Source organism: Prionailurus bengalensis, chromosome D2, assembly GCF_016509475.1.
Source record: "Prionailurus bengalensis isolate Pbe53 chromosome D2, Fcat_Pben_1.1_paternal_pri, whole genome shotgun sequence".
Classification (NCBI taxonomy): Eukaryota; Metazoa; Chordata; class Mammalia; order Carnivora; family Felidae; genus Prionailurus; species Prionailurus bengalensis.
The window spans coordinates 74,177,690-74,202,393 of record NC_057351.1 but is presented as its reverse complement, the minus strand read 5'-3'; the positions used below and the strand labels follow the sequence as shown (position 1 = coordinate 74,202,393).

The window sequence follows — 24,704 nt, the reverse complement described above, 5'->3', positions numbered from 1 at the left end:
CAATAAAGGTAGTATATGCAGGTCTCTTGTCATTGAGAAATTGAGGGGCAAAGGAGACTCGGTGCCACACTATGCTAGGAAACGTACATTATCTCAGAATACTCCTCCAAACTATTTTATTCACAATCAAATCAAATCAAAACCTATCTACAATCCAACAGCCACTTTATCTACAAGTTACGGACGAGTCGGAGGCTCCCAGAATCTCAGTTCCTTGCCTCGGGAGGCTAAGTGCATCACAAGCACTATACTGAATTTCTGGCAGAGGTGGAGCGTCAAGGAAGGCTCCCGGCTCGTCAGCCATTATCCATACTTTCCCCACCAGATCAGGCTAGTCCAGAGAAAGCTCAGCATGAACACATCCCCATTTTCTTCTCTTAAAAAAAACCCCTTCCATTCCAGCAGCACTGGTGTCCATTCGGTTTTGCCCTAAGGCGCAGGTAAGGCCATAGTCTGTAGCCCTTGGTGAAGGAGAGTCCTCTCTGGGTTTGGCTTCCGAAGTAGGATAGTCTACCAGACTGTGCCCACGAGGTGTCCTTTTGACGTTGAACCCATTCAGTGGCCGGCGGTCTTAGACACGGTCTTCTCACCCTTGAAGAAACTGGGGCTCAGGGCGGGGAAATGACTTGTCCAAGGTCACACAGGCTGATGCTAGCAGACATGGGTGGAAAACCAGGTCTTTTGACTGCAGCCCAGTGTCTCTCGCGATCTTTATTAAATTCCTGTGCCGGTTTTGGAATCTTTTATCGGCTGCCCTCTCTTCTTCCACTGAGGTGGAGGGTGGGGGGTGTGTTTCCAGTGAATTTGAGAAGAGTGGATAAGGGGTTGGGGAAAAGTGTGTTTTCGGTCAAGGAAGAGGGCCCATGCATCTCACCACCATTTATCTAAGGTCCGCTCGGTGCCGAGCGCCAGGCATCAGGGTACCCCCCAAGACGGTTCCCAAAGATTAAAACTGGGTCTCTTCCTAGATCGGGCTTGCCCGGGCCCTGGTTGCCACCTTTCAGGAACGTTCCCTGGCTTCCCCGGCCGCCCCGTGCAGGTGCCCGCGTCCCCAGAGCCCAGCGCCGTGCCAGGCCGCAGCAGCGGGCGCGAAACCCAGGAGGAGCACTCAGCACTGGGAGAGGAGCTCGCGCCGCGCGCCCCCGGTCGCCACGGCAACCAGGGAGGCGCTGACCCTTGACCCCGCGGCCCCGCCCGGCCCCGCCCCGTCGCGTTCCCGAGATCAACATGGAGAAGGCCAACCCGGAAGTGCCGCCGCCGCCGCCGCCGCCGCCGCCCGCCGGGTGTTAGCAGCAGCCGGCCCGGCGAGGCCGAGCCCCGTGCCCGCCGCCCTGCAGCCCTCGGCCCGCCGGCGCCGGGGCGGCCGCGTGCCCCGTCCCCCGTCCCGCTCCACAGCCAGGCGACCCGCCCCCGCCCCCGCCCGAGAGGAGGAGCCGAGGCGAGGGGGTGGAGGAGGGAGGAGGAGGAGGAGGAGGAGGGAGAGGGAGAGGGAGAGGTTTGCGAGAGGGAGCCAGGCCGCGCGAGCCGCCGGCGGTTCGTATTACCGGGGTCGGAAGGAGGAGCCGGGCCGGGCCCGCCGGCCTGCGCGGGCGGGCGGGAGGTGCGGAGGAGGCGGGGGCGGCCCGGCCGCGAGGAGGCAGGCGGGGGGCGGGGGGGGCCGGGGGCTGCGAGTTGGGGCGGGCGAGCCCTAGTCGGCCGGGCCGGGGGCGCCCTCCCACCCCTGCAGCCCTCCGCGGGGCCCCGGCGGCCAGGCCTCACCTGCCCGCAGGCCCGGGAGCCGCCCGCCCCCGCCGCCGCCGCCGCCGCCGCCGCCCAGGGGCCGTCCCCGCGGCCGGCGGCGCGTGAAGGTGCGGGGTCCTCGCGGAGGCCTGGGCGGCGCGGCCTGGGGATGGTGGGCCCCTGCGCTTCTGCGGCGGCGAGGGCACCCCCAGAGCAGCCGTGCCCCGGGGCTGCCCCAGCAAGGCGCTTGACAGTGAGCCCTGGCGAAGTTGGGCAGCAGTGAGTCTGCCCGTCGCCGTTAAGTGCCCTTAGGATGCAGCGATTAAGGAATTAGGCTCTCCCTCCGGGAGGGGCACTGCCTGCGCTTGAGAACCCGGTGCGGAGAAAAAGGACAGAATGATGCTGTCCGAGCAAGCCCAAAAGTGGTTTCCTACCCACGTGCAGGTCACAGTGCTCCAAGCCAAAGATCTGAAGCCCAAAGGCAAAAGTGGCACCAATGACACATACACTATAATTCAGCTGGGCAAGGAAAAGTACTCCACCTCTGTAGCCGAGAAAACCCTTGAGCCAGTCTGGAAGGAAGAGGCCTCTTTTGAGCTACCTGGGTTGCTAATGCAGGGGAATCCAGAGAAATACATTCTTTTCCTCATAGTTATGCACAGGTCCCTGGTGGGTCTGGATAAATTTTTAGGGCAGGTGGCAATCAATCTCAATGACATCTTTGAGGACAAACAAAGAAGGAAAACAGAGTAAGTTATATAATTTATTTTTAATTTGGGGGGAGATGATATCTTATTTATGGATTTTCTGTTCTTGGAAATTATTTGTGTAACTGGGGCGTTGGTTTTTGGACTGAAACATGACCTAGATTTGGGCACCACATTTGCACACATCTGAAGTCGAAGTAGCCCTTGTGAAGAAATATTTTTTAAATGGAGTCGTTAAGGATCCATTACTCTCATTTTGTGTTTAAGGGAAACATCTTAAATAATTGAATATTTTGCATTGAATTGTAAGTAAATTGGCATTGTTTCACTACTCCTAGGAGGACTGGATCCCAGTGTTGACCAACTAAAACTTCATGTATGTGTAAATTGTTATAATCATTAAACATTACAATTTTCCAGGAATTGAAACATCAGAAAATTAAGTCTTCCAATATCAGGTCACATGTTGAACTCTGTCAGAAGATAAATTACCACATTTAGAGCTCAGTATTTCATTGCAGCTTTGTAAACTTGGCCTTTATTTTAGCTCAGCCATCTTTCAGGGTCAGTACAGCTTGATGGAGTCTAAAGCCGTTACAAGAAAAAAAAAATGAAAACTATGTGCAAATATTCTCAACCTTCAATAGACACTAACATTTTTCTTTGAATTTACAACGTATTGGAGGGAGTGTATTACTTCAGAATTAGTTCTGTAAAGTCGGCATGTTTAGACTATGTGGAATGTTCTCAGATTGGAGACAAGGGTTCAGTTCTGATGAAGTGATTTGATGACCTTTTCAATACAAACATGACCTTTTACCTGTGACTTTCAAGCTTAGAGTAGATACGTTCTCATTTAAAAAAAAAGGATAATATAATTTAACACTGGATGTTATGTCTCAAGTCGAAAAATAGTAAATTTCCAGAGATAGGTGTACTCACCCTTTCTTAAGCCTATAATTATTCTGGTGTGAGAGACCCTTAAGATTAATGGAATTAATGAGAGAAAAATACAGGTTGAATTTATAACAGGACTTCAAGTTTCCGACGCAGCTTTGGTGTTTGTTTCGGTCATAACTGAAATTTATTTGCCCTTTTAAAAGCTTTTTATAAGCGTAACTTTCTTTCTTGAGGTTCGTGTTAATTTCTTACATTTTTAGAACAACCGTGTCTTATTATTTTCTGTACATGTCTTCCTGCAGGCTTCTCCTGGTTGCAGTTTTTATTTTTATTAAAAAATGTCTTTTAAATCGGAACTGTATGTAAGATTTAATATACGCAGGGTAAAAGGGTACGGGGATAAGTACTGGGAATGCATGAGGGAAAATGGTAAACGTTTAAGCTCACCAAGAGATAACAGTATTTTAAGAAAAAGAGAAAGGGCTTAAAAAATGTAAAGTTATATATATATATATCAGTGATGTTGATCACTGTTTGATACCTACACAGTGGTATTCAGTTTCCCCTGAGGAGCTCTTCATCAAATTTAAACTGAAAAAAAAGTGGGTAATTAGCAAATAATTTGTTTCAAATCACCAACTTTGGATGACACTCACTCTATAATATTTAAAGTGCTTTGAATGTAAACTTTTAAGCATATTGTAACTTGAAATATTATGCTGCACTTTTGGTACTTTTTAGGTTATCGAATGATGGATTTCAGGCCTTCTCTCCAATAGAAGTTTTCTGAGGGAAAGTGGGCCCAACTGTGAATTCGGAAACTCAGAGGATGAACTAAGCTCTTAAAGCTCCTTCTTGTTGTACTCTTTATCTTTGTCAGCATCCGAATGACAATAAATTTGATCGTAAGCAACACTCTCTTATCGTAGTCTCCCTACGGGAATTCTCTATTGGCCACTGCATAAAACTGATAAGAACTTTTAGGGGGAAAACGCTTTTAAATGTTATCAACAGGGCTTGTGATGTTTATTGCATGTGAAGCGATTTTCATATGTTATTAAATCCCATTTTCTTTGTGGATAAATGAGGACCACATATTTGATGAGATATCTTTATTGGTAATATTTCTGGGTTTTTTAATATATTTAATAGCTTCCTTTTGCAGCACAGCTGTGCACGTGGCACAGTGAGCGATGAACTTGAGCCACCGGTGTATTGCAAGAAAGATATTTAATATTCTGCACAGTGCTGAGCCTTGTCGGCCTATCCCCAAGTGCTTTTTAGAAAACCGGTATGAGTGATGAAGGCCACCAGCTGATTTAGAAGTCCCACGAAGCTGCTGGGTGTGACACTTTTCACTCTCGACGCTGAAGACAAGTATTTGCAGCTTGTCTTCCAATTGTGTCATGATAGGGAGAGAAGCATGAAGGCTAAAACTCTTATTTTGCTTATTTTTATGATTTGAAATTAAATGCCTTTTTTTTTCTTTTCTTTTCTTCTCTTCTCCTGTCAGGAGAGGGAAAGGGCCTGAGCCAGAACACTTTGAGTGGGGCACGGAAAGAGAACTTCTGTATCTCCCACTTTTACGAGTGTCTGGGTTGGTTCTGGCACAAGATTTAAGGAAATAATACAATGTTTAATAATAGAATGGTAAAATCGTTCATGCTGTTATGTAATATCTATTGATTTTTTTTTTTTTTTTTTTTTTTTTTTTTACAGCAGAACTGGGTGATGTTGATTTTTTTTTTTTTTTTAAATGCTCATGAAAAGTAATAACAATCAGGGTCCCTCGAGTTAGGTATGACTCAAACACATGCAGATTTTAGGACTTTTGTGCGAGTCTGCAGTGCACCTGTGTCCTGGCCTCTGGCACCCTTCCTGCCAATCTTGTCCCGTTTCTGACCACACAGCACCGATTGCTTGGGAATAGTTCCCACATGTGTGGTGGCTTTTGAACATGGGCCTGTGCCCGCTAAAAATTGAACAGAGGCCAGACGCAGTTGAAACCCGGTACTCCAGAGGTGAAAAAAATCAGCATTAATCCACTAAGCCCCAAATGATGTGTCTTCATTTTATCTTTCTGAAGCCTGGGAAAATAAGTACTATCTCTGGAATGATTCTTGAAGGTCTCATTAAGACTTCCCCATTATATCCCGTTCAAAGCAGCTGAAGTTATTTGTCATGCCTAAATTTTAAGTTTACGTATTCGTTAAAAGTGCTTTGCAGTTTTCTCCTTGGGGCGGGGTGGGGGGAGGATGGAAAATATACTGTATTTACAGTTTGTATTCAAATACCGACTTGCTTGATCCTTCAAAGCTTACCTAAGTCTTTAGGGTTCCCTACCATAAAATAAAACAATGCAACACACGCACGGAATTATAGCTCGGTTGTGTTAAAAATAGAGTTTTAGAAGAAGTATTCAGTAAACATTTATTGAGTGCAAGGCAGACTCTTCAAGTAGCTTACCCTTTAGCAGTAGAAAACCTGTGCTCCCTTCCTCTTTGGCTGTCACTGTCTCTTGATTAAATAGAGTGTTCTATAACATGTGACCAGCCCTGCCTTTAATGTTACTAACATATGTGGTTCATCACATGGGAAAGAGCAACTGTTTGCATGCACATGTTGTTCATCCACTTGGATATTTTCCTTAGTGAACTTTAATCTGACATTGGGAAGTTACTTACCGTTTGTGCCTCAATTTCCTCATCTGTGAAAAGCGGATGTTAAATTAGGTGATTGGTTCGGCCTTATCTCTGAAATTCAGTGAGTTTCGATTACTTCTACCCTCTTCCGTTTATTGGGTTATTGGTTTATTGGTTTATTTTTTTTTTCCCAGATTTGCTTTGATTTGTTATATACATGAAAGGCCTACATGCGTAGGTTTTTTGTCTTGTTTTTGGTATGTTTCTTGCAGAGTGTATTTCGCTTATTTTGTGTAAAGCCTAAAATGGTACAGAATATTTCCCATGTACCCTCCGTCAGAAGCATTTCTCCCCTGTTTAAAATGGCTTTATTAGCCCAAACTGGGAATTAATAACTGGGTATATAACCTTGTTTTATCACCAAGCTTTTCAAGTGCTAAGTTCTGTATTGTTCAAGGTTTTCTATTCCACAGAGTTTATTGCTGTCATTTCTTATTTCCAGCCCCTGTGTCTTCAGATTTCACCATTGGCCTCAAGGGCTTTTCTCAGTTTAGGGTCTCTGATGAAGGCTTTCTGTTATAAAATACTTTATTTTAATAAATTGCTTGCTTTGATGCAACTAAATCTTAATTGGTTGAAATGCCTCAAATTAACGAAGAAAATATTTCTCTTGTGTGCTGCTTGCTAAGATGTGGCTGGTATATACGCTATGTGCTAATTTCCTCTCCTGCCTGGAAAGACCCGTGAACCAGTCTTCACTTGGTGTATGGTAAACATAAGCTTCTTCTTGGGTATCTTCTTAGTAACAAGGAGAGAAAGTACTAATGTAAACTTAGATCAGAGTTCCTTTGTAGCTAAGAAAATGTGTTACACTTTATTAGAGCCGTATTTAAGTACTAACCTGTGTGCGGTTTATGCTTCATTGTTAAGTAATGGGAAAACACTGTAGAAACTTCTTCTAGGCTCGATTTTGCAAATTTTTTTCTTTTTCTTTTGGCTCTTTTCCCTATAGAATGACCACTTGTAACACTGACAACTGAAGACTTTCTCATGGATAAAAGTACCGTGAACAAAACCAAAATAAACTTTGCCTCTTATCCAGTAGCCCCTCTTATCCACGGGGCATCCGTTCCAAGACCCCAGTGGTTGCCTAAAAGTGTGGCTAGTACCCCACCCTAGATACACTATGTTTTTCCCTATATATGTGTGCCTGTCATAAAGTTTAACTTATAAATTAGGCACAGTAAGAAATTCATAATACAACAGAACAGTTGTAACATATGCCATAATAAGAGTAACGCGAATGGGGTCTCTCTCTTCACATCTCTTCCTGTCCTGTAATCATCCTTCTTGTGATCATGTGAGATGATAAATGCCTCCGGATTGAGACGAAGTGGGGTGAGTGATGTAGGCTTCGTGACCTAGCATGAGGCTACCGCCGACCTTCTGAGCAAGTACCAGAAGGATCATCTTCTTCCAGAAGGCGGTTGACCACTGGTAACAAGCCGTGGAAAGTGAAACCGCGGATAAGGGCGACTCCTGTAACGTCATTTGACAACGGGCCGTGCAGTTCGGCGAACTGACTAAAAGCAGGAGATTTGGCCCCAATTAAGAGAATTTTTATTTGGTATTGTTAAGGTGGCAATAGCAAATGAAGCAAGTCCATTCTAACAGGAAGCATTTAGGCTTTCTCTTTTCTTCAGAACCCTTACAAGAGTTATTACTAATTGTCACTTCCTACGTTTTACACATTTTTCAGATTTTATTCAGGAGAAGGCTTTGACCCACTTCACAGGGATCTAAATTCACATCACATGTAATTTTCATGATTAGCAAACTCCGGTGCAGTGGTCTCCAATATCAACAACATCCTTTTAGTAGTTTTTAGAGAAGAAATATTTGGGGGTTGGGGCTAAATATGGATTTGTTAAAAAATGTGATCCTTTATCATTTTATAGTGCTCAAAAGTGGTTTGTATTGATGAATTCTTTCAGTAGTCTTTACCTCAGTGTCTTTTAACCTTAAACCGTGTTCTTGGGCCACTAGCAACATTTACGTCAGATGGACACATAATCACTGTCATGCTTAGAGTGCCTTGATTTGTAATAATAGCTTAGCCTGAAAAGCTATTTGTACATAACAGGCACATATCCTCTCTTTGTGACATGTTACAACCCAGTTTTTTTTTTTTTTTTCCTTCTCTTTAAGGTGGTTTAGATTAGAATCCAAACAAGGAAAAAGAGCCAAAAACAGGGGTGAGATAAAGGTCAATATTCAATTCATGAGGAACAATATGACAGCAAGTATGTTCGACTTATCAATGAAGGACAAAACAAGGTCTCCTTTTGCAAAATTAAAAGATAAGATGAAAGGTAGAAAAAACGATGGGACATTTTCTGATACGTCTTCTGCCATCATTCCAAGTTCTCACATGCCCGATGCCAGTACTGAATTTTCAAGTGGTGAAATGCAGATGAAATCCAAACCAAAAAAGCCTTTCCTTTTGGGTCCTCAGCGACTCTCTTCGGCACATTCGATGTCTGATCTGACTGGGACCCACATATCTTCTGAGAAGCTGAAGTCTGGCACCGCTGGTCAGACACATCTTCTTGGACGCCAGATAGATTCCTTCGGAGCGGTTCCGGAAAGTGGTAAGTGACACTTTCTAATCGTAGCCTCAGTGATCTGAACTACCCTTTTAATTTTCAGAGTTTCACTGAGAAAATTAGAAAATTAAAAATTGCAACTTCTTGATAGTTTTCAAGTTTAGTTATCAAATCTTTGTTGAGTGCTGACTATCCTCAAAATTGATGTTTATTAAAGGCAGAACTTGTCTGCATTCAGCATTGTGGTTATATTAAGTGATAACAAAAATAAGTCCCAGTTGCTTTTCAAAGCCTGCATTCTCTTTCTCTCTCTCTTTTTGTTTTTTTCTTAATTGCTGCTTCTTCAGTCTCGGAAGCCTGAGATGTAAATGGATATTCCATTTAATCAGAAAGTTCCTAGAAGAAAAACCTTGCGTGTGCAGGAGTAGGAAAGTATATTTAATGCTAATGATGAAAAACGTCTTTGAGAATTTATAGCACCATCGTGCCCACCAGAACCTCTGGTTTTGACATTATAGTGTGTTTATATGATTGTTTCTTTCTGAGCTGAGTAAATTACTGATTGTCTAGCAATATGCTAATTATTAATAGCCTGCCTACTTCAGACTGCTATACTTTAGCATTTTAAGATTGTTTTCCTTGATTATTTTAAAGGTTAATATCTTTAAATAGCTAATTGCTCTCATTCGAAAAGCAGCAGTGTGCACACAGAATCTGTCAAGTAGCATGATGCAATGTGTCACTGATTATGTACTAACTACAAAATTGTTTGCAGGAAGTCTCAAATCTCCACACAGAAGAACATTAAGCTTTGATACTTCTAAAATGAACCAACCTGACAGCAGTGTGGATGAAGGTGACTCGTCTTTCGGAAGACAAAATGACCCATTTACAAATGTGACTGCTTCATTACCCCAAAAATTTGCAACACTGCCAAGGAAGAAAAATCCATTTGAAGAAAGCAGTGAATCCTGGGACAGCAGCATGAATTTGTTTTCAAAACCAGTTGAAGTAAGGAAAGAAAATAAAAGGGAGAAAAGGGAGAAAGTTAGCCTGTTTGAAAGAGTGACTGGAAAAAAAGATAGCAGAAGATCTGATAAACTTAACAATGGGGGATCTGATAGCCCTTGTGACTTGAAATCACCCAATGCATTTAGTGAAAATCGTCAGGACTATTTCGATTATGAGTCAACTAATCCGTTTACAGCAAAATTCAGGGCTTCAAATATAATGCCATCTTCAAGGTAAGCCTAACATGGGGGAAGTTGGGCTATTTTGAAAAATAGCGCCCTTAAAGTATCAAATATCCCTTTAAAAATACTTGAATGTTTTAAATTCCTTTTATTTGACTTGAACAAAATTCTTATCTTATTTTTATAATTCATTATGGAGCCAGGAATCATTGCATACATCTTTGGAATTGAACTTTTTATCTTAGAAGGGGAAAAGATTCTTAATCCCTACCCTAGTCTATTTTCTACTTATGTGAGCCAGAAACTCAACTGAAACTTGTGAAGAGAGCAGCATAGCTTTTGATGAGACATGGTGAGAGTGAATCACCAGTGGGTGTTCATTTAAGCCAGAAATTTAGGGGATGTGTTGTGTTTCTAGATATTATTTTCCAGGGATTAGTTCCTGGGCTCTCTGGAGAGGATTAGTGGACCATAGCAACCCGTGGGCTATTCTCTCAGAATAGCTGGCTCATGTTAGGTCTTACTGGTTTTCATAGTAGGTGTCACCTGCCTTTAGCAAGTGGCTCTTTAGAAGTAGCTTTTCTTTGTGACTGTTTACTGGAATTTTGTGACCCTTGTGGGTACTGTAAATATATCAAAGTGCATCTATATGATGATTTGTAGGCATGGGAATGCTCACTCTCATGGTAGTGATAAAGATTAGGTTTTCAAAATCTGAGTTCTCAGTTATGCATATAACGGTACTTTTCTTATTCCTTAGTACAAGTTGGAACTGTGAATATACCTTTAAATGAGCTTATGGATTTTGCAGAAGTCCACCGTGGAACAGCTGATTAAAAGAAACCTTAAGCAAAGACTAAGATGAATGTATTGGAATCCTAAGCAATTATAGAATAGTATCGTAGAGTGTCTGCCATGGGAAATAGAAGTTTTTCCTCAAGGCAGTAATGTCTAGAATGCAGACCGGAGCGGGAACCCTGGCTCGCTACCTCTGTGACCTCTATAAACCTCATCATCTCCATCTTTGAAACAAGGAAAAGAATACCTACCTGGTAGGACTGGGTGATGATAAGTTACAAATCAAGTACATGGTATAAAGCCAGGGCCCAGATAGGGAACCCGTGAACGGTAGCTGTTATTATGTTTTATATACTGTCGTATCATACTTTATTCAAAAGCAGTGCTTTGTTTTGTCCCACTAGAAGCGAAAAATACAGTGCTAACAAGCACCCGTTTAGACCGTACTCTCCCACCTGTCTTCCGATCTCCTAATGACGCGTTAAAGTAGGCATTTAACATTTTCACGGGAAACGTGTTTCTTTCGTTTTCTTTTAGCAATAAATATTTGCCATGGCTTTAAAAAGTACTGTTCGGTTTTCTTTATAAACTACACTCCAAAGAAATATATTTTTGTCATGTGGTATTAATGTTTTATTGAGTCCGTAGTTTTGTTATGCCGCTCTCAAATATTTCATTTTGGGATTTTACATAGTATATTGCATATATTAAGTCCTAAATTACAGGGGTAAATAGGAATATATTTGCTTCTCCCCACTTTCACTGAACTTCTTTTTATGAAGAAGATAATTAAAAACAACTGTCTGAGATAACTTAGAGATTGGATAATTTACATAATTTTAGAGTCAAGGAAAAGCAAGAAAAATGGGAAATGATAGGAAAATAAGGTCTTTAAATTATGGCAGCATATGGAAAAATAAGTGTCCTCAGCTCTTTAATTGCCCTTTACTTGGGCTGTTCACATGGACTGCCACAGATTTGAAAAGTGAGTGTGGCATTTTGCCCGATTCAGGCTTTGTTTGGGCGATTTCAGTACGAGTGCTATTTCTATCAGAATTAGAGTTGTTTCTTGATATATGCATAAAACGCTCGCAAGCATTTTAAAAAAAAAAAAACAAAAAAACAAGATTTAAAAATTTTATTTCTCTTCTCCCTATTCTTTGGGATGTCAGGCATGAGGATAACAACCATCCAGGTTCCTGGGAAGTTAACCTTTCATCTGTGTGCAAACCATGTTTGTGGTAAATGTAACACATTTGGAATAAAAGGGTTGCGGGTTGCTCTAATTTATAGTGTGAAGAAGGAGGATCGACTATAAATAGATCTTGGAAAAGAAAGCAGTTCAAACTTCCAGAAAGCAGCTTTATCTTGAGTGGAATTTGGAGAATACGGTCAAGGTAGTTATGTCGTTACGTAACAGTATGGTCCTGTTTCTCGTCCCGACATCAGCCCTCAGTGATAGGAGACATTTTAGATTGCTCACATTAACATCTCCACCGAAGGCCCTTTTGAAGCTATGGCCTCCTATCACTAGGACGTGTGCTGCAGGTTATTTTTTTCCAGTTGTGCTAAATCGATCTGTTTAGAGTCTCCTGGACTCTTGGGACTAGTGTCTGCGAGAATGCTGAGCAAAGTTGAGGGTAAACTGGGTAGCTGTGGAACTGGATCGTGTTCTTTGTGGTGTCTCTGGCTCACCTGTGATGGCAGGTGCAGGGAGGCCGTGGTATTGCCCTGCGTGTGCATAGCGTAGGATTAAAACTGGAAAGGACCAAGGAACACTTTCTTAGACATCAGTTTTTCTTAGTAAAAAGTGAAATCCACCTGAAGAAAGCACCTTGTAAACCACAAACAAATAGGTATTTTGCTTCTGTTCTTGGAATAGGTCCTACAGTCTTGCATCAAACTGATAGGAGAAATGAATCAGGCTTTTTGTGGGATTACTCCAACAGAGAACGGGGGTTCTACGCTTGTCCTCGCAGTCACTAACTTGCAGTCTCTTTCATCTCCCTGCCCCTCTTCTCGGAAGCCCGGCCTGCTCTTTCTAGGGAGGTGGAGAGGGTAATTGATCCGTGTGCTGCAGCATTTTCTTACGTAAGTCTTCCTTTCTACGGGCCTCCCATCGTTCACTGATACAGGCTGGTCACTGTTGTCCCTCCCGCCGCCGTGGACAACTTGAGGGCAGTGCCCACATGGCATTCGTGTTTCTGCCCCGAGTCTCCAGCCTGATGCTTGGCAGGTAGCAGGTGTTAGAAAAAAACATTTTTGAGTGAATGAATACAAAGCTTGGCAGACCGGTTTCCTAAAATGTGCTTTTATTCCTTCAGTCTCCTCTTCCAGCCCAGGGTGGGCTGCAGAGATCGAGATCTTCTGGGACGTGGAAGACAGAGCCACAAAGGCAGATACGTGCATTTTTTTGTGTACAACTAAGCATTATTCAGAATCTGAGTGTGTTTAAAGGACTCCTGAAATGTAATATTCATACCCTAAATAGCACATTTTCTGGAGTTTCGTAAGAACCCAGTGTTAGGCAAGTTACCAGCTGTAATGTAATAACCCCAGATTTCAGTGGCTTATCACCTATCACGGTACAAGCATACAGCTCCGTGTTGTTGCCTCCTGACTCACGATGCCGGGGACGAGGGAAGCCAGTGTTTTGCTCCCTGCAGCCGTTCAGCGCCACCCTAGTATTCTGGAACCAGGCTCCTCCTTTCTTGTGCCACCATTTACCACCTTGTCTCCCAAGGTCAGGCGGCAGGCAAAGCGAGCGGAGGCCCCCACACAGCACGCTTTCATGTGCCAGGCCTGGCCGTGCTGTACGTCACTTCTGCAGATGTCCCCTTGGCCAGAGCGCAGTCACGTCCCGGCCTCAGTGCAGCCAGTGAAGAAATCGGGCTCAGCGATGGACCCGGAAGAAGCTGAATGGGGTGCGGTGAGTACACCGCATTGACTTTGTGGTCTGTGCCACTTCTGAAAAGTCTGGATGCCGTTGAACACTTGGCATGCTGCAGAAGCGCCTACTGCACGTGGACTGGAAGGTGTAGTTGGAATTCTTGTCATTTTCAGGAAGATGTTTCATCGCTTTATGATGGGTATCGAGTTATCTGTGATTTAAAATTGCTACGCTTGCTTTTTTTAATTATAAATCACAGGTGCTTTGGCATCATCAGCATCAACTAATGTGTTGTGTGGTTAACTCCACAATTCGTAAAGTCGTGCCTGTTTGCATCAGCAGTATATAATTTTCCGAAAACGAAAAACCCCTGTGTGTGTGTTGCACCATTTTTAAATAATCTGTTCACAGCCATTTCTTCTATGACACTGGGCCGGTCTTCCAGTGGAATGTGGAAGGGGTGGGTGTGTTCAGCACACATGATGCCCTTTCTTTTCAGACGGACGCAGACCCTTAGTTAGGTGGGGACATGTGACGAAGTTCTGGCTTAATGAAGAGTTAGCCGAAGAGATGTCGACCATCTTCAGGTCTGTTCGCGAAAACGTACTGGATAGTCGTCAACGTACTGTTGCCTCTCTTCCTCACTACCTTAGACCAGGGCGTTGGCAAACAAGGCTCGGGGGCCAAGTCTGGCTCGCTGCCTATTTTTGTAAGGAATGTTTCAGTGGAGCACAGCCTACCCGTTGGTTTATGGGTACTTTTGTGCTACAGTGGTAGAGTCAAGTAGTTGTAACAGAGGCTGTATGGCCAGGAAGGCCAAAGCCAAAGGTATTTATTATTTGGCAGTTTACTGAACTAGTTGGCGGAGCCCCAGGCTAACTGAGTGGAGATCTTTGAGAAGGGCAGAGCCATAAGAGAGGGGCAGCCTGTGTCCCTGAACGCGTGTGGAAGGCCACCTAACGAAGCATAACTGGGTAAACCTTGTCTGAATGATACATCTTTACAATATTAAGTGAACTGCAGTTTTTGCATTTACTTCTCACAACCCTTAGCACTATTATTAATCGTTAGGGCACAGGGGCCATGGTAACTTTGCTGTGCTTAAAAAGCCTAGTTGAAAAAAGTTTAAGAACCACTGATTTGTAACACCAGATCCAGACTTCCTAAGCTACCTAAGCTTCGTTAACAGCTATGCTGAATTCTTCTTTTGTGGGTGCCCCACAGCACCTACATCGGTGCACATCCTTAGTGCTGATCATCAGGGGCTCCTGGGGACTTCTTTTCAACTTACAGTTTGTTGGGTCCTATCTCATACTGAGTTAGGATCTTTAGTGGAATGGGCCCTGAAATAAAAATCAACATTTTAAAGACTTAACCACTGATTCTCAGTCAGGTTTAACAATCACTAATCTAAATTATATCATGTATTTCCTAAGAGCTCAGTAAGTACTCATTGATGAATAGGAATGAGGAGTCCTGTTGGTGAACTCATAGTTGAATAGGTGACATCGTCATGTCAGTTTTGCTGACAGGGCCTTCGCTGAGGTGGAGGCCAAAGTAAGGAGATCAGCTTGACTGTAACAGGGATGTGGAGAGGACTATGAGATTTTGCCGAATAGCTAAGACACATCTAAATCATGGTAGGCATTGAAATGTCTGACGGTTTAATATTTATGGCCTCTGTGCATGATTTGTTTCTCAGGGTTCAGGTAAAACCTAGGCATCAGTAGTGACGAACAACACAAAACATGCGTGTGTTTATATGCTACCTATAATAACTTGAAGAGAAACTCTGAGATGGGTGTTCTTCTGAGCCTCCATGAAAAAGTGTAGGATTGAAGAACTCTACCCAGTCAAGGGAATTCGTTAAGGAAAAAGTTCGTTGGGTATGTCTTATTCTGAAATTAAAAAAAAAAAAATACACAGTCGATAATATAAGCGTACCCTGTATGGAGAGCTGATGTTTGATGTTAAGAGAGGAAGCTCATCGGAGAGCAAGAACTTACGGGAGGTATTTTTAGTGGAGAATTTCGTTTTGGGAATATCCTTCCGTTTGTGACTCACACAAAGAACATGCTTTCCCCTCATTATTTTTCCGCCTTACTGTAGTTGTGAATACCATGTGGCAAAAAGTCTCAGTTGCTCTATGTTCACTTAATGGTATGTTTTATAATATCATTTCGGGTGTTACTGATTTTATTGGAACATATATGCATGGATTTCCATTGACAGTATTTGCTGTGGAAAACCCTGTGTGCCCTTTAGCTGTTTCTTAGGACAGTGCAGAAATAGTGTCTGAGATCAAGAACTCCTATCTATCACTAGTATTTTATAATTTTGCATGACAGAATGCCTTTTACTTTTGGGATCACATTGACCTACTTCCCTTTCTCCCTTCTTTCTTTCCTTAACTAGTCAATTCCTGTCTATGGTTGTATCATACCTTTCTTAGAAGGTATAAAAAATTGTTACCTAGAATGTATATTTAAATGTGTTTCTTATTTTCACAAATCACCAATCACCATAGGCTTATAAGCGTGTAATCATTATTATGGAGTTGCAGAACATGTTCATGAAAAAAAGACTGTTTACTAGAGGCCTACATTTTGATTTTAAAAAGTTATAGCGAACAAATGCTCCTAAAGAAATAATCCCATTCATGGTTTTAAAATCTTCATTTTTATAACACTCCTTATGGACCTTTTGTCCCCCTCCCGTGTGAATTTACAACCCAGTCTTTGGCGTGGTAGACCTTAAAGTGCATGAGGTTTATTTTAATAGCAGTATTTACTTTTTGTTTGTCTAATATTAAAGATAATTTTGCCTATTATTCATGACAGGCTATACACCGTTTACATAGCTGAAAACTTGTAGCCTCATTTATGAGACAGAAAACAAAAACTTTTGAGGTGATTTTTAGAGCCACTAATCCATTAGTGTCCCGGGATTTGCAGAATGTATCCAATGAAACAGTGACTGGGAGCACGGAATATGCAATATGATGAGTTCCCTCAACACTAACTAGAACTTTCCTGCCGAACTCCCCAGATGCCACTTGAAACTTTTTTTACCCTTTGTCATCCTAATACTCATTATAATAGCTCTCATTAATTGGTACATTTCCCGATGGGTTAATTTGCAGATACCGACCATGCCATCCTTTTGCTAACTCACTAATGCAAATTGATATTTATAGACTTCAAAATTGAAAACAAAAAAAGCTCCATAACAAAAAAAGACGAAACTTTGTTAACTTGTTGTTGTTGTTGTTGTTGTTGTTGTTATTTTGAGCTGAGAGATTAAGATACAGAGAGATTTTGTGAGAGAAGCAAACCAGCCAAAAAAATCCACAAAAACTACTGTAGGCTAATAAACTGATGTGAAAATTTCTCAATTTACAGCACTTGACAGGTGCTAAAAGAAAAGCATCTTTAATTTTAATGTGTTGTTAGGACCTCTTTAGAGAGACTGTACAAGTTATTAACAAGGTCCTCTGAGACAGGAGACGGGTAATTAACAAGACCTATGGAGATATAGTTTAGGTAATTAACGAGCTCTTAGGCACTGGACACAGGATAACACGGCGAGTCCAATAGTTAAAGAGAACAAGTTGTTATGATATGATCAAATACAAGATATAGTGTATAAGTCCCCTTGAGATTTCTGATAGGAAAGTATTAAGATTATATTCTAGTGACCCCAGTACACCAAATTTTGTAAATCAATATGTAAATTTTAATTTTTAAGATAGAATTTGAGAGGATTATTTCTTTGTAAGACCAACAAGCAGGGAAGCTTGCTACATATAGATTAATAATCTTTGTTAATCGCCATTAATGAACCTGTGCATTATGAGAACAATACATTGGAAAGACACAAATGATATGATTCTAATTGTTTTAGACATTTGCTGTTCTGTTTAGTCTTTACCTGTGTCCTGTCGGCTAAAATCGTCTATTCCAAATTGACCTTGCTTTCCTCATTCCCTTTAAAGCTCTCAGGATCAAGGCCAGAAAGGCAACTGGTTTTCACCAGTGTAGCTTTTTTATAATATGCACAGGTCCCTCCCGTCATGCCCTTATGGTACTTTCTAGAGATTCCCAATTTCAGACATTGGGTGCGGCCTGCATAAATTTGAAATTGTTGGGGTATGAATTGATTTTTGGTTCAGAAGACTCCCACAATCAGCAGACCTTTATTATAAACATGTTATACTCTGAAGATTAAGAATAAAAAGAAAGCCCTTGCAGGTCTCCTGATTCATTCCATTGCCTCCTCAGGGTGACTAATCCAGGCCTTCCAGATGATTTACTCTAAATTTCAGATCTGAGAATCAAATGGTATTTTCATTTGCATTATTTCTGGATACTTACTATATACAAGAAACTCAGAGGTTATCAAGGTGTAAATCCTGCTCTTAGAGTTCATAGAAGCAGGCATGTACGTATTAGGTCTCAACTCCATGCTAAGGACTGGACATTGTATAGGCACTGGGGAACCGTGAAAGATATTTAACTTAGGTCGTGATAGTATCAGAGTAATTATCTTAGCTAGCCCTGGAGCTTGGGGGACTCTGGTGGGGACATGAATGGGAAGGGGGAGAAAAGCTAGTTAGAAAGTTAGAACGATTGTGGGGGCGAGAGTTGGTGGAGATTACTTGGCAGTGAGGTTGGAAAAGAAAGGAACGTCTTGGAGATGTTACTTTTGTGTGCAGAGGTCTGGATGGTGGGGGGTTGGTAAAGCAGAAGAAACAAGGATCATTCCAATGGTATGTCTTTCATCAGTGTCTGAAATTTGATGAAACACAAGTTACAATGGTTCACCTTATGAATTTTCAAGTTTGTGATGGTGGTAAAGCAATACACATTCAGTAGAAACCATACTTCGGAATTTTGAGATTTGCTCTTTTCCTGGGCCTATGAAATGCTGTAGGATCCTCCGTCATGAGGCTGGACAGCGGCAGCCACCACAGCTTGTGGTCAGCCACTCGATTACGAGGTCAGACAACTTAACAACCACTCTGTACCCGTACAGCCATCCTGGTTTTCATTCTCAGTATAGTAGTCAATAAGTTACATGAGATATTCACCACTTTATGATAAAATAGGCTTCATGTTAGATGATTTTGCCCAACTGTAGGCTCATGTAAGTGTTCTGAGCCCATTTAAGATAGGCTAGGCTAGGCTAAGCAATGATGTTTGGTAGGTTTGGATTATTAAGTGCGTTTTCAACTTATGGTATTTTCAATTTATGATGAGTTTATTGGGCCATGACACCATTGTAAGTCAAGGAAGATCTATATTACAACAATGTCAGACCTAGTTTTGAATCAAAGTTGACATTTTAGTCTTAATGGAGAGGTTCAAGTTTTGGGTTTTTTTTAATGAGTTGCTATTTTGTTTATTTTAGAACTTTATTTTAGAAATTGAAATCATGTGTTCTGAGTTATTGAAGACAAGGAAATTAGTATCAGCACAGTAATAATAGTTCTTGAGATTTTGTGAATACTGAAACACACTTGGCTTCTTTGAACACAACAATGCAGATTTCTGTAATTGCTTATGGATTTAATGCATTTAAAGTGTGTTCACCTTAGCATTGTAATGACTACATGTACTTCTCTCCAGCGGTTTTGAGTTTACCAAATCGTGTCCTTGTTGGAACCCTTTTGTTTGTTTCTTTCAAGAGAATAACTTCTGTTTCTTTCATACTTAGCCCTTACTTCTGCATACACTACTTGTCCAGGCCCCTGCTTCTATGTTTAGAACATTTTCTTTTGCGCCACTATGACTAATGACCTCACCCGTGGCTACTTCTTGCCAAAACAGTAAAGCTTTGACTTTTGAAATACAGGTACTGTTTTTATATTTTAATATATGGTAGGAGTGTTAACCTGTGGCCAGGTTGTTTTAAATAGCTGCCGATGATAGAAAATAAAGCAACTAATCTGATTATGAAACAATTTCCTTTTTATACGTTTAACTAGTTTCTAAGAATATTAAGATCCAGATATTTGACATTTGTCTCCTTGAACTTATATTTTAAGAACAAATTATTGTTCTTTGATTTGATGTGTTAAACATAATACAATACTACTATATAACATAATACAAACATTAACATGTGATATATAAATATTGCATGTTAAATATAATATGTCATACATCAGATAAAAATGTGTGTATTTTATGTATTTATTTTAATCTTAGAAACCTTTCTGACAAAAGTGCTAATACCACTTAAATAGCAATTACATGAGTCAACTTGGCCTGGAGTAAAACGTAATTCACCAGTTTTTAAAAATTGTTGTAACAGACATGTATATGTAGCTCTACTAGGGCTAAGGGTGGGTGGCTTGAAGATAGAATTCATAGTGGACTAAAGTCCTAGTAGCCACGCAAACTAGGGAGAGGGATATGTAAGCAGTGACCCATAGTCCAGGCAGAATGAACTGTGTGTTGTTGCACACGGAGTTCACGATAGACAAAAGGTAGACGAACACTTGGCTAGAAATTGGGAAGTGCTTCCTCAAGGAAGAGGCCTTTGAGCTTAACCTCGGCCATCAAAAATGATTTTGTAAGTTGGGGAATGAGTGGAGAGACAGTTATGTTAGTAGCTAGCAACAAAACTCATTGAAAAAAAATGCGAGACGCATTTTGAAAGGATATTTGATAAACAGTGACTGTATACTGTTAACTTCATTAGCTCTTTACTAACTACTTGGTAATTCTGCCATTTCTTTTTTTAGTTGGAGTCTTGGAGCTATACTCTATGTCTGTCATTCCCTGCCCGGTAGGTTCCTGAGGAAGTACGTTTGCTACTTCAGGGGACCAAGGAGCCAATTAGCCAGGGCCCTGCAGCAGCCCTGCGTTAAATATAAGGACCTCTTTGTTGTGGATCCTGGAGGGAGAAGGGGGGGTGGGTTCAGGTTCATCACGTGTTTGATGCCTAGAGGTAAACAGTATATTTGTTTCATATAGATTTTTTTTCCATTTTCAAAGAAATTAAGTGCCCCGCATTAATGAAAAATGGAAATCATACCGCACATAATTTAATATTTGTTTCAGAACGTATTATGTGATTACCTTCTTCCACTCAAAGATTTTGCCGGGTAACATGAAAATATAAATGCGGTAATAGTAGAATATTCTGAAGAGAATTTAGGAGAGGTACTAAGGGTTCAAATTTAGGCCTCAGGTCTGGATTGAGACCTGTATGGTCTTATTTAAAGCCTTTCTAAGCCTCATGTTTTTCAGCTGTAAAATGGAATAACCAGCTTGGTAACCTTGGAGTCGCAGAAGAGATTGAATAATGTAGGTGCACATGAAGTGCTTAGGGTTGTTTGCCACAGGGCGACCCAGAAAGTGGGGGCATCTTCCACGGCATCTACAGAGTATGTAATAATCGCTTTAAATAAGTTACATTATTTCCAAGTAATAATGTATTCTCAACTTAAATCTTAAAGTCGAATTTAGGGGCTCATGTTTCTCATTGATGGGGGATATACTTTTGGCAGAAAACAATAAACTTGATAGTTTTTCTAGTTTCTTTCAAGATGTATGTTCCATAATAATCTTTGATAAACTAAATCACATTAAGTAAAATATTCTCCGTATTAAGTAGAAAATGTATTAGTTTGCAAGGCAAAAGTATTATAATCAATATTGCTATGAAACCTTGCGTTCAGAAATTCTTGCATAGCTCTAATAAGGATAGGGTAAATATCTAAGCTTTGGCTTTACCTTAAATCATGGTGAATATTTTCTAAACTCATGTGGCTGAGCTTAGATTAAATTGTTAAAGAAGGCAGTTCAGACTACCAAAATAAGAAGGATAAATGCTGGGGCGCCTAGGTGGCTCAGACGGTTGGGCGTCCGACTTCTTGGGCTCAGGTCATGATCTCGCGGTTTGTGAGTTCGAGCCTCGTGTCAGGCTCAGTGCTGACAGCTTGGAGCCTGGAGCCTGCTTCGAATTCTGTGTCTCCCTCTTTCTCTGCCCCTCCCCCACTCACACTCTGTGTGTGTCTCTCTCTCCTTCAAAAATAAATAAACATTAAAAAAAATTTTTTAAAAAGAAAGATAAATGCTGCCTACAGAAAACTCCTCAGAACATTCCAGAGTGCCCTTTGGGAAAAGGGTCGCTGCCTTAGGAAATTCACACAGGCACTAGTGTATCCCTTCTAACCAGATTTGGAGGTGGGCTCTTTCATTCTTTGTTGGGGAAAGCGTCCTGTATTCTATTTTTCACCAAGAAGATAAGATTGTGCTTGAGTGGTTTCTCCACTCAAGGTTCTTTAATATGCCTGAAGTAATATTAGTTGATGTTTTTAATGTTCTATCATTCTGGTTTTAAAAAATATTCCTCACATAAGAGAAAAAATACATATAACCAAAATTTAAGGTATTTTTCTATTGTCATCAGTTTATTTTATGCAATAATAGGGATGGGTAGGGTCTTATAATGCCATCTTTTTGTGCCTTTTATCTTTAGACTACAAGACAGTATGTATTAGGGTGATATCCTAAAAAAAAGATGTTAGTTTTAGAACTAACCGGCCGCTTCACCTACTGAGCCACCCAGGCGCCCCTATGACAATTCTGTCAATACTGTGAAACAGGGATGCATAAGGCAGTGTCTCTGTCTTTAGGATCATTGGCAGATAGATACAAGATACGTAATTAATTGTGCTAATTGGTGGTACAGTTAGTAAATGCTCAGAGAGCTAAAATGACAGGAGATTAAATGGGTGAGGTCAGGCAGTCTAGGCATCATGGAAAAGGTAGAATTGTCAGAGCCTCAACGGATGGATCTCTGAAGAGAGAGGAAGGAAAGTGCTGTTTTGAATGGAGATTAGAATGAGACCAGTAAATGAGTTAAAAGTTAGTGTTTTAAGTGGCTATCAGGGACCTAGCCTACCTGAAACTATTAAGGTTGGAGGTAGCCGTGGAGATGGGACCTTGTTAATGGGAACGTAGAATATCAGAATGAAGAATTTGCACCTAATGCTATAATAAGGGTAAAGATTTTTTTGGCATATGAGCGATGTGAAAGGAAAACAATTGTGGAGACGACCAGAGAACAGCGACATGGCTACTGCATGTATGATATGGGCCGGAACAGGAAGAGACACTCACAAAATCAGAGAATGATGCCAGTGAAACCACATTTCAAGTTCAGTTTTTAAATTCGAATAGAAACCGTTGGCAGTGAAAAGTAATTTTATTTATATCGCTCGTACGAGCAAGAATATGAGGAAGTTACTGTGGCGTCAGAAACTTGCAAATGGGACGAGGTACACTCTTTAAATCAGTGGGTTCCTGTGTTTAAAATGTTCTTAGTGGGGTGCTGAGGTGGCTCAGTTGGTTGAGTGTCCTACTCTTAATGTCGGCTCAGGTCATGATCACAGTCGTGAGACCCAGCCCGCTTTGGGCTCCTCAGTGAGCACGGAGACTGCTTGGGATTCTCTCCCTCTTCTCTCTCTCTCTCTCTCTCTCTCTCTCTCTCTCTCTCTCTCTCTCAATCTCTCACCCCCTCCCCTCTTTCCCTTTCCCTCTCCCCCTCTCTGCCCCTCTCCCCCGATTATGTGCCCACATTCTCTCTCTCTCTCAAAAAAAAATAATAAAATGTTCTTGGTTTTTTTTACTATTAATAATAAAGAACCATTTTAATAATGAAGAACCATTCAGAAAAAGCTGGCTGAGGGATACAGTATAATGTATAATTTCCAATAAAAATAATTATGTTTGCCGACTTTTGAAGTGTCTAGGGAGTATATTTTTACACAAGACAATATATTTTCCGGCAAAATTTTATAATTTCGTAGCCCTGTGAAATCAGTTCTTGATCACCCGGAAAGTTTCAGGGCTGGTCTTCTCAGCTGAGGGTGTAGAGAAGCCAGAAATCTCCCAGTTGCCCCAGCAGCTCTGCTTCCAGAGAGTATGCACAGGAGTCTGGGGTGCAGATCACCTAATGGAAGGGCCCTGGTAAGTCTGGCTGCCTTGGGCGTCCCTCCTTGAAGGCTCAGCAAAGATGACTGGGGTTGGGGAAGCTGCTGCTTTCTGGCCAGGGGCCTAATTGCAGGGTGTTCTTGAACCTCTGAGGCCTCCCTGGTGACCAGAGGGCTCCATTGACTTCCTCTCCACAACTTGACTTTGTCCCAGGTACAAGAGCCAGCTTGGTACTCTTGGTCCAGAGTATTGTGTACTCTCTGGCCTTCTTTACCTAGGCCAAAGGGACCCAGGGCCAACTTGTCACCCCTTCCCCTCCCTCCAGGGAGGAGTTTCCTTTCCCCAGGTCCTCAGCCTCTCACGAGAAAAGGCTGATCAAGGGTGCTGGGTTGGCCTTGATCATACAAGCCATAGGGCTTAGGTTTGGAAATTTGTGAATGGTTTGACCTACTGTATTTAAAAAAATTATTTCATTTCTTCATCAGGAGAAAATGGCAAGTTAAATTGGATTGAATATGATATTCTTGATGAAATGTACCTTAATTTCATAGATCTCTTTAAGTCCTCAAATTTTAGGACATCTTCAACAATATATTCATTACTATTCATGATCGAGAAGCAGCTTGCTCTGAATTTGCTGTCCATGATCTCTGGTGTCATTGACCACAGGTTTTAATTGTCTTGCCTGTGAGATCTCATGAAAGACATCCTGTGAGAATATTAATAAGTAAATTACAGTTAATCCCCGTAGACATTTATGTATTAGGTTTTGTTTTGCCATTCAGGTATTCAGTGTGTGTGCCCAGTCCCAGGAGAGATCATGTAGTATTTTAATCTAAAATATCATTAATTTGATTTGGAGCTAACTTTTTCTTTTCCTAAAAAGAAGGGAAAAAAAAATATTGCGTTCCACCTTGCCTCTGAAGCCCTCTTGAAATATGCTAAAGGTTGTGTTTACTAGTGAAATCTCTCTTTGGATACTTTATTTTTTAGGACTTTTATAAAGAGGATCATGAACATTTCTTTACACTCCTTTAACATTGAACCTCTACGGAATCAGTGTTTTCAGGATTTGCCAGAAAAATCTCAAATTAATCTGTATTGTGGTCAAATACTCAAACTGGTAGACCTGATTGGTAAACTGGATAGATTGGCTAGTTGAACTGATTTTATTATAGGTCACCAATTTGAAACTTAGGTCAATTCATATTAGCAGTTTATAAGCCTCAGAATAATTCTTCCTATCTTAAAAAGAACTGAAAGACATTCCATTAATATGCTGTCAGGTCTAGGTATAATTAA

The 24,704-nt window shown here is 41.3% G+C and overlaps 1 protein-coding gene across 2 annotated transcripts in view; it reads left to right on the top strand.

Moving 5' to 3' along the window:
* The first annotated feature begins 1,866 nt into the window (after positions 1 to 1,866).
* Positions 1,867 to 24,704, top strand: part of RAB11FIP2 (RAB11 family interacting protein 2) — a 39,871-nt gene continuing 17,033 nt past the window's right edge. Inside the window, exons 1-4 of one of the 2 annotated variants that reach the window (XM_043597672.1) lie at positions 1,867 to 2,468; positions 8,177 to 8,619; positions 9,350 to 9,818; positions 10,528 to 11,666. In XM_043597672.1, coding sequence (XP_043453607.1) covers positions 2,116 to 2,468; positions 8,177 to 8,619; positions 9,350 to 9,818; positions 10,528 to 10,561 — 1,299 coding nt within the window. In that variant the 5' untranslated portion in view covers positions 1,867 to 2,115 and the 3' untranslated portion in view covers positions 10,562 to 11,666. Of the gene's footprint in view, positions 2,469 to 8,176; positions 8,620 to 9,349; positions 9,819 to 10,527; positions 11,667 to 24,704 lie in introns of those variants that run through there. The other variant, XM_043597671.1, reaches the window with a different exon arrangement.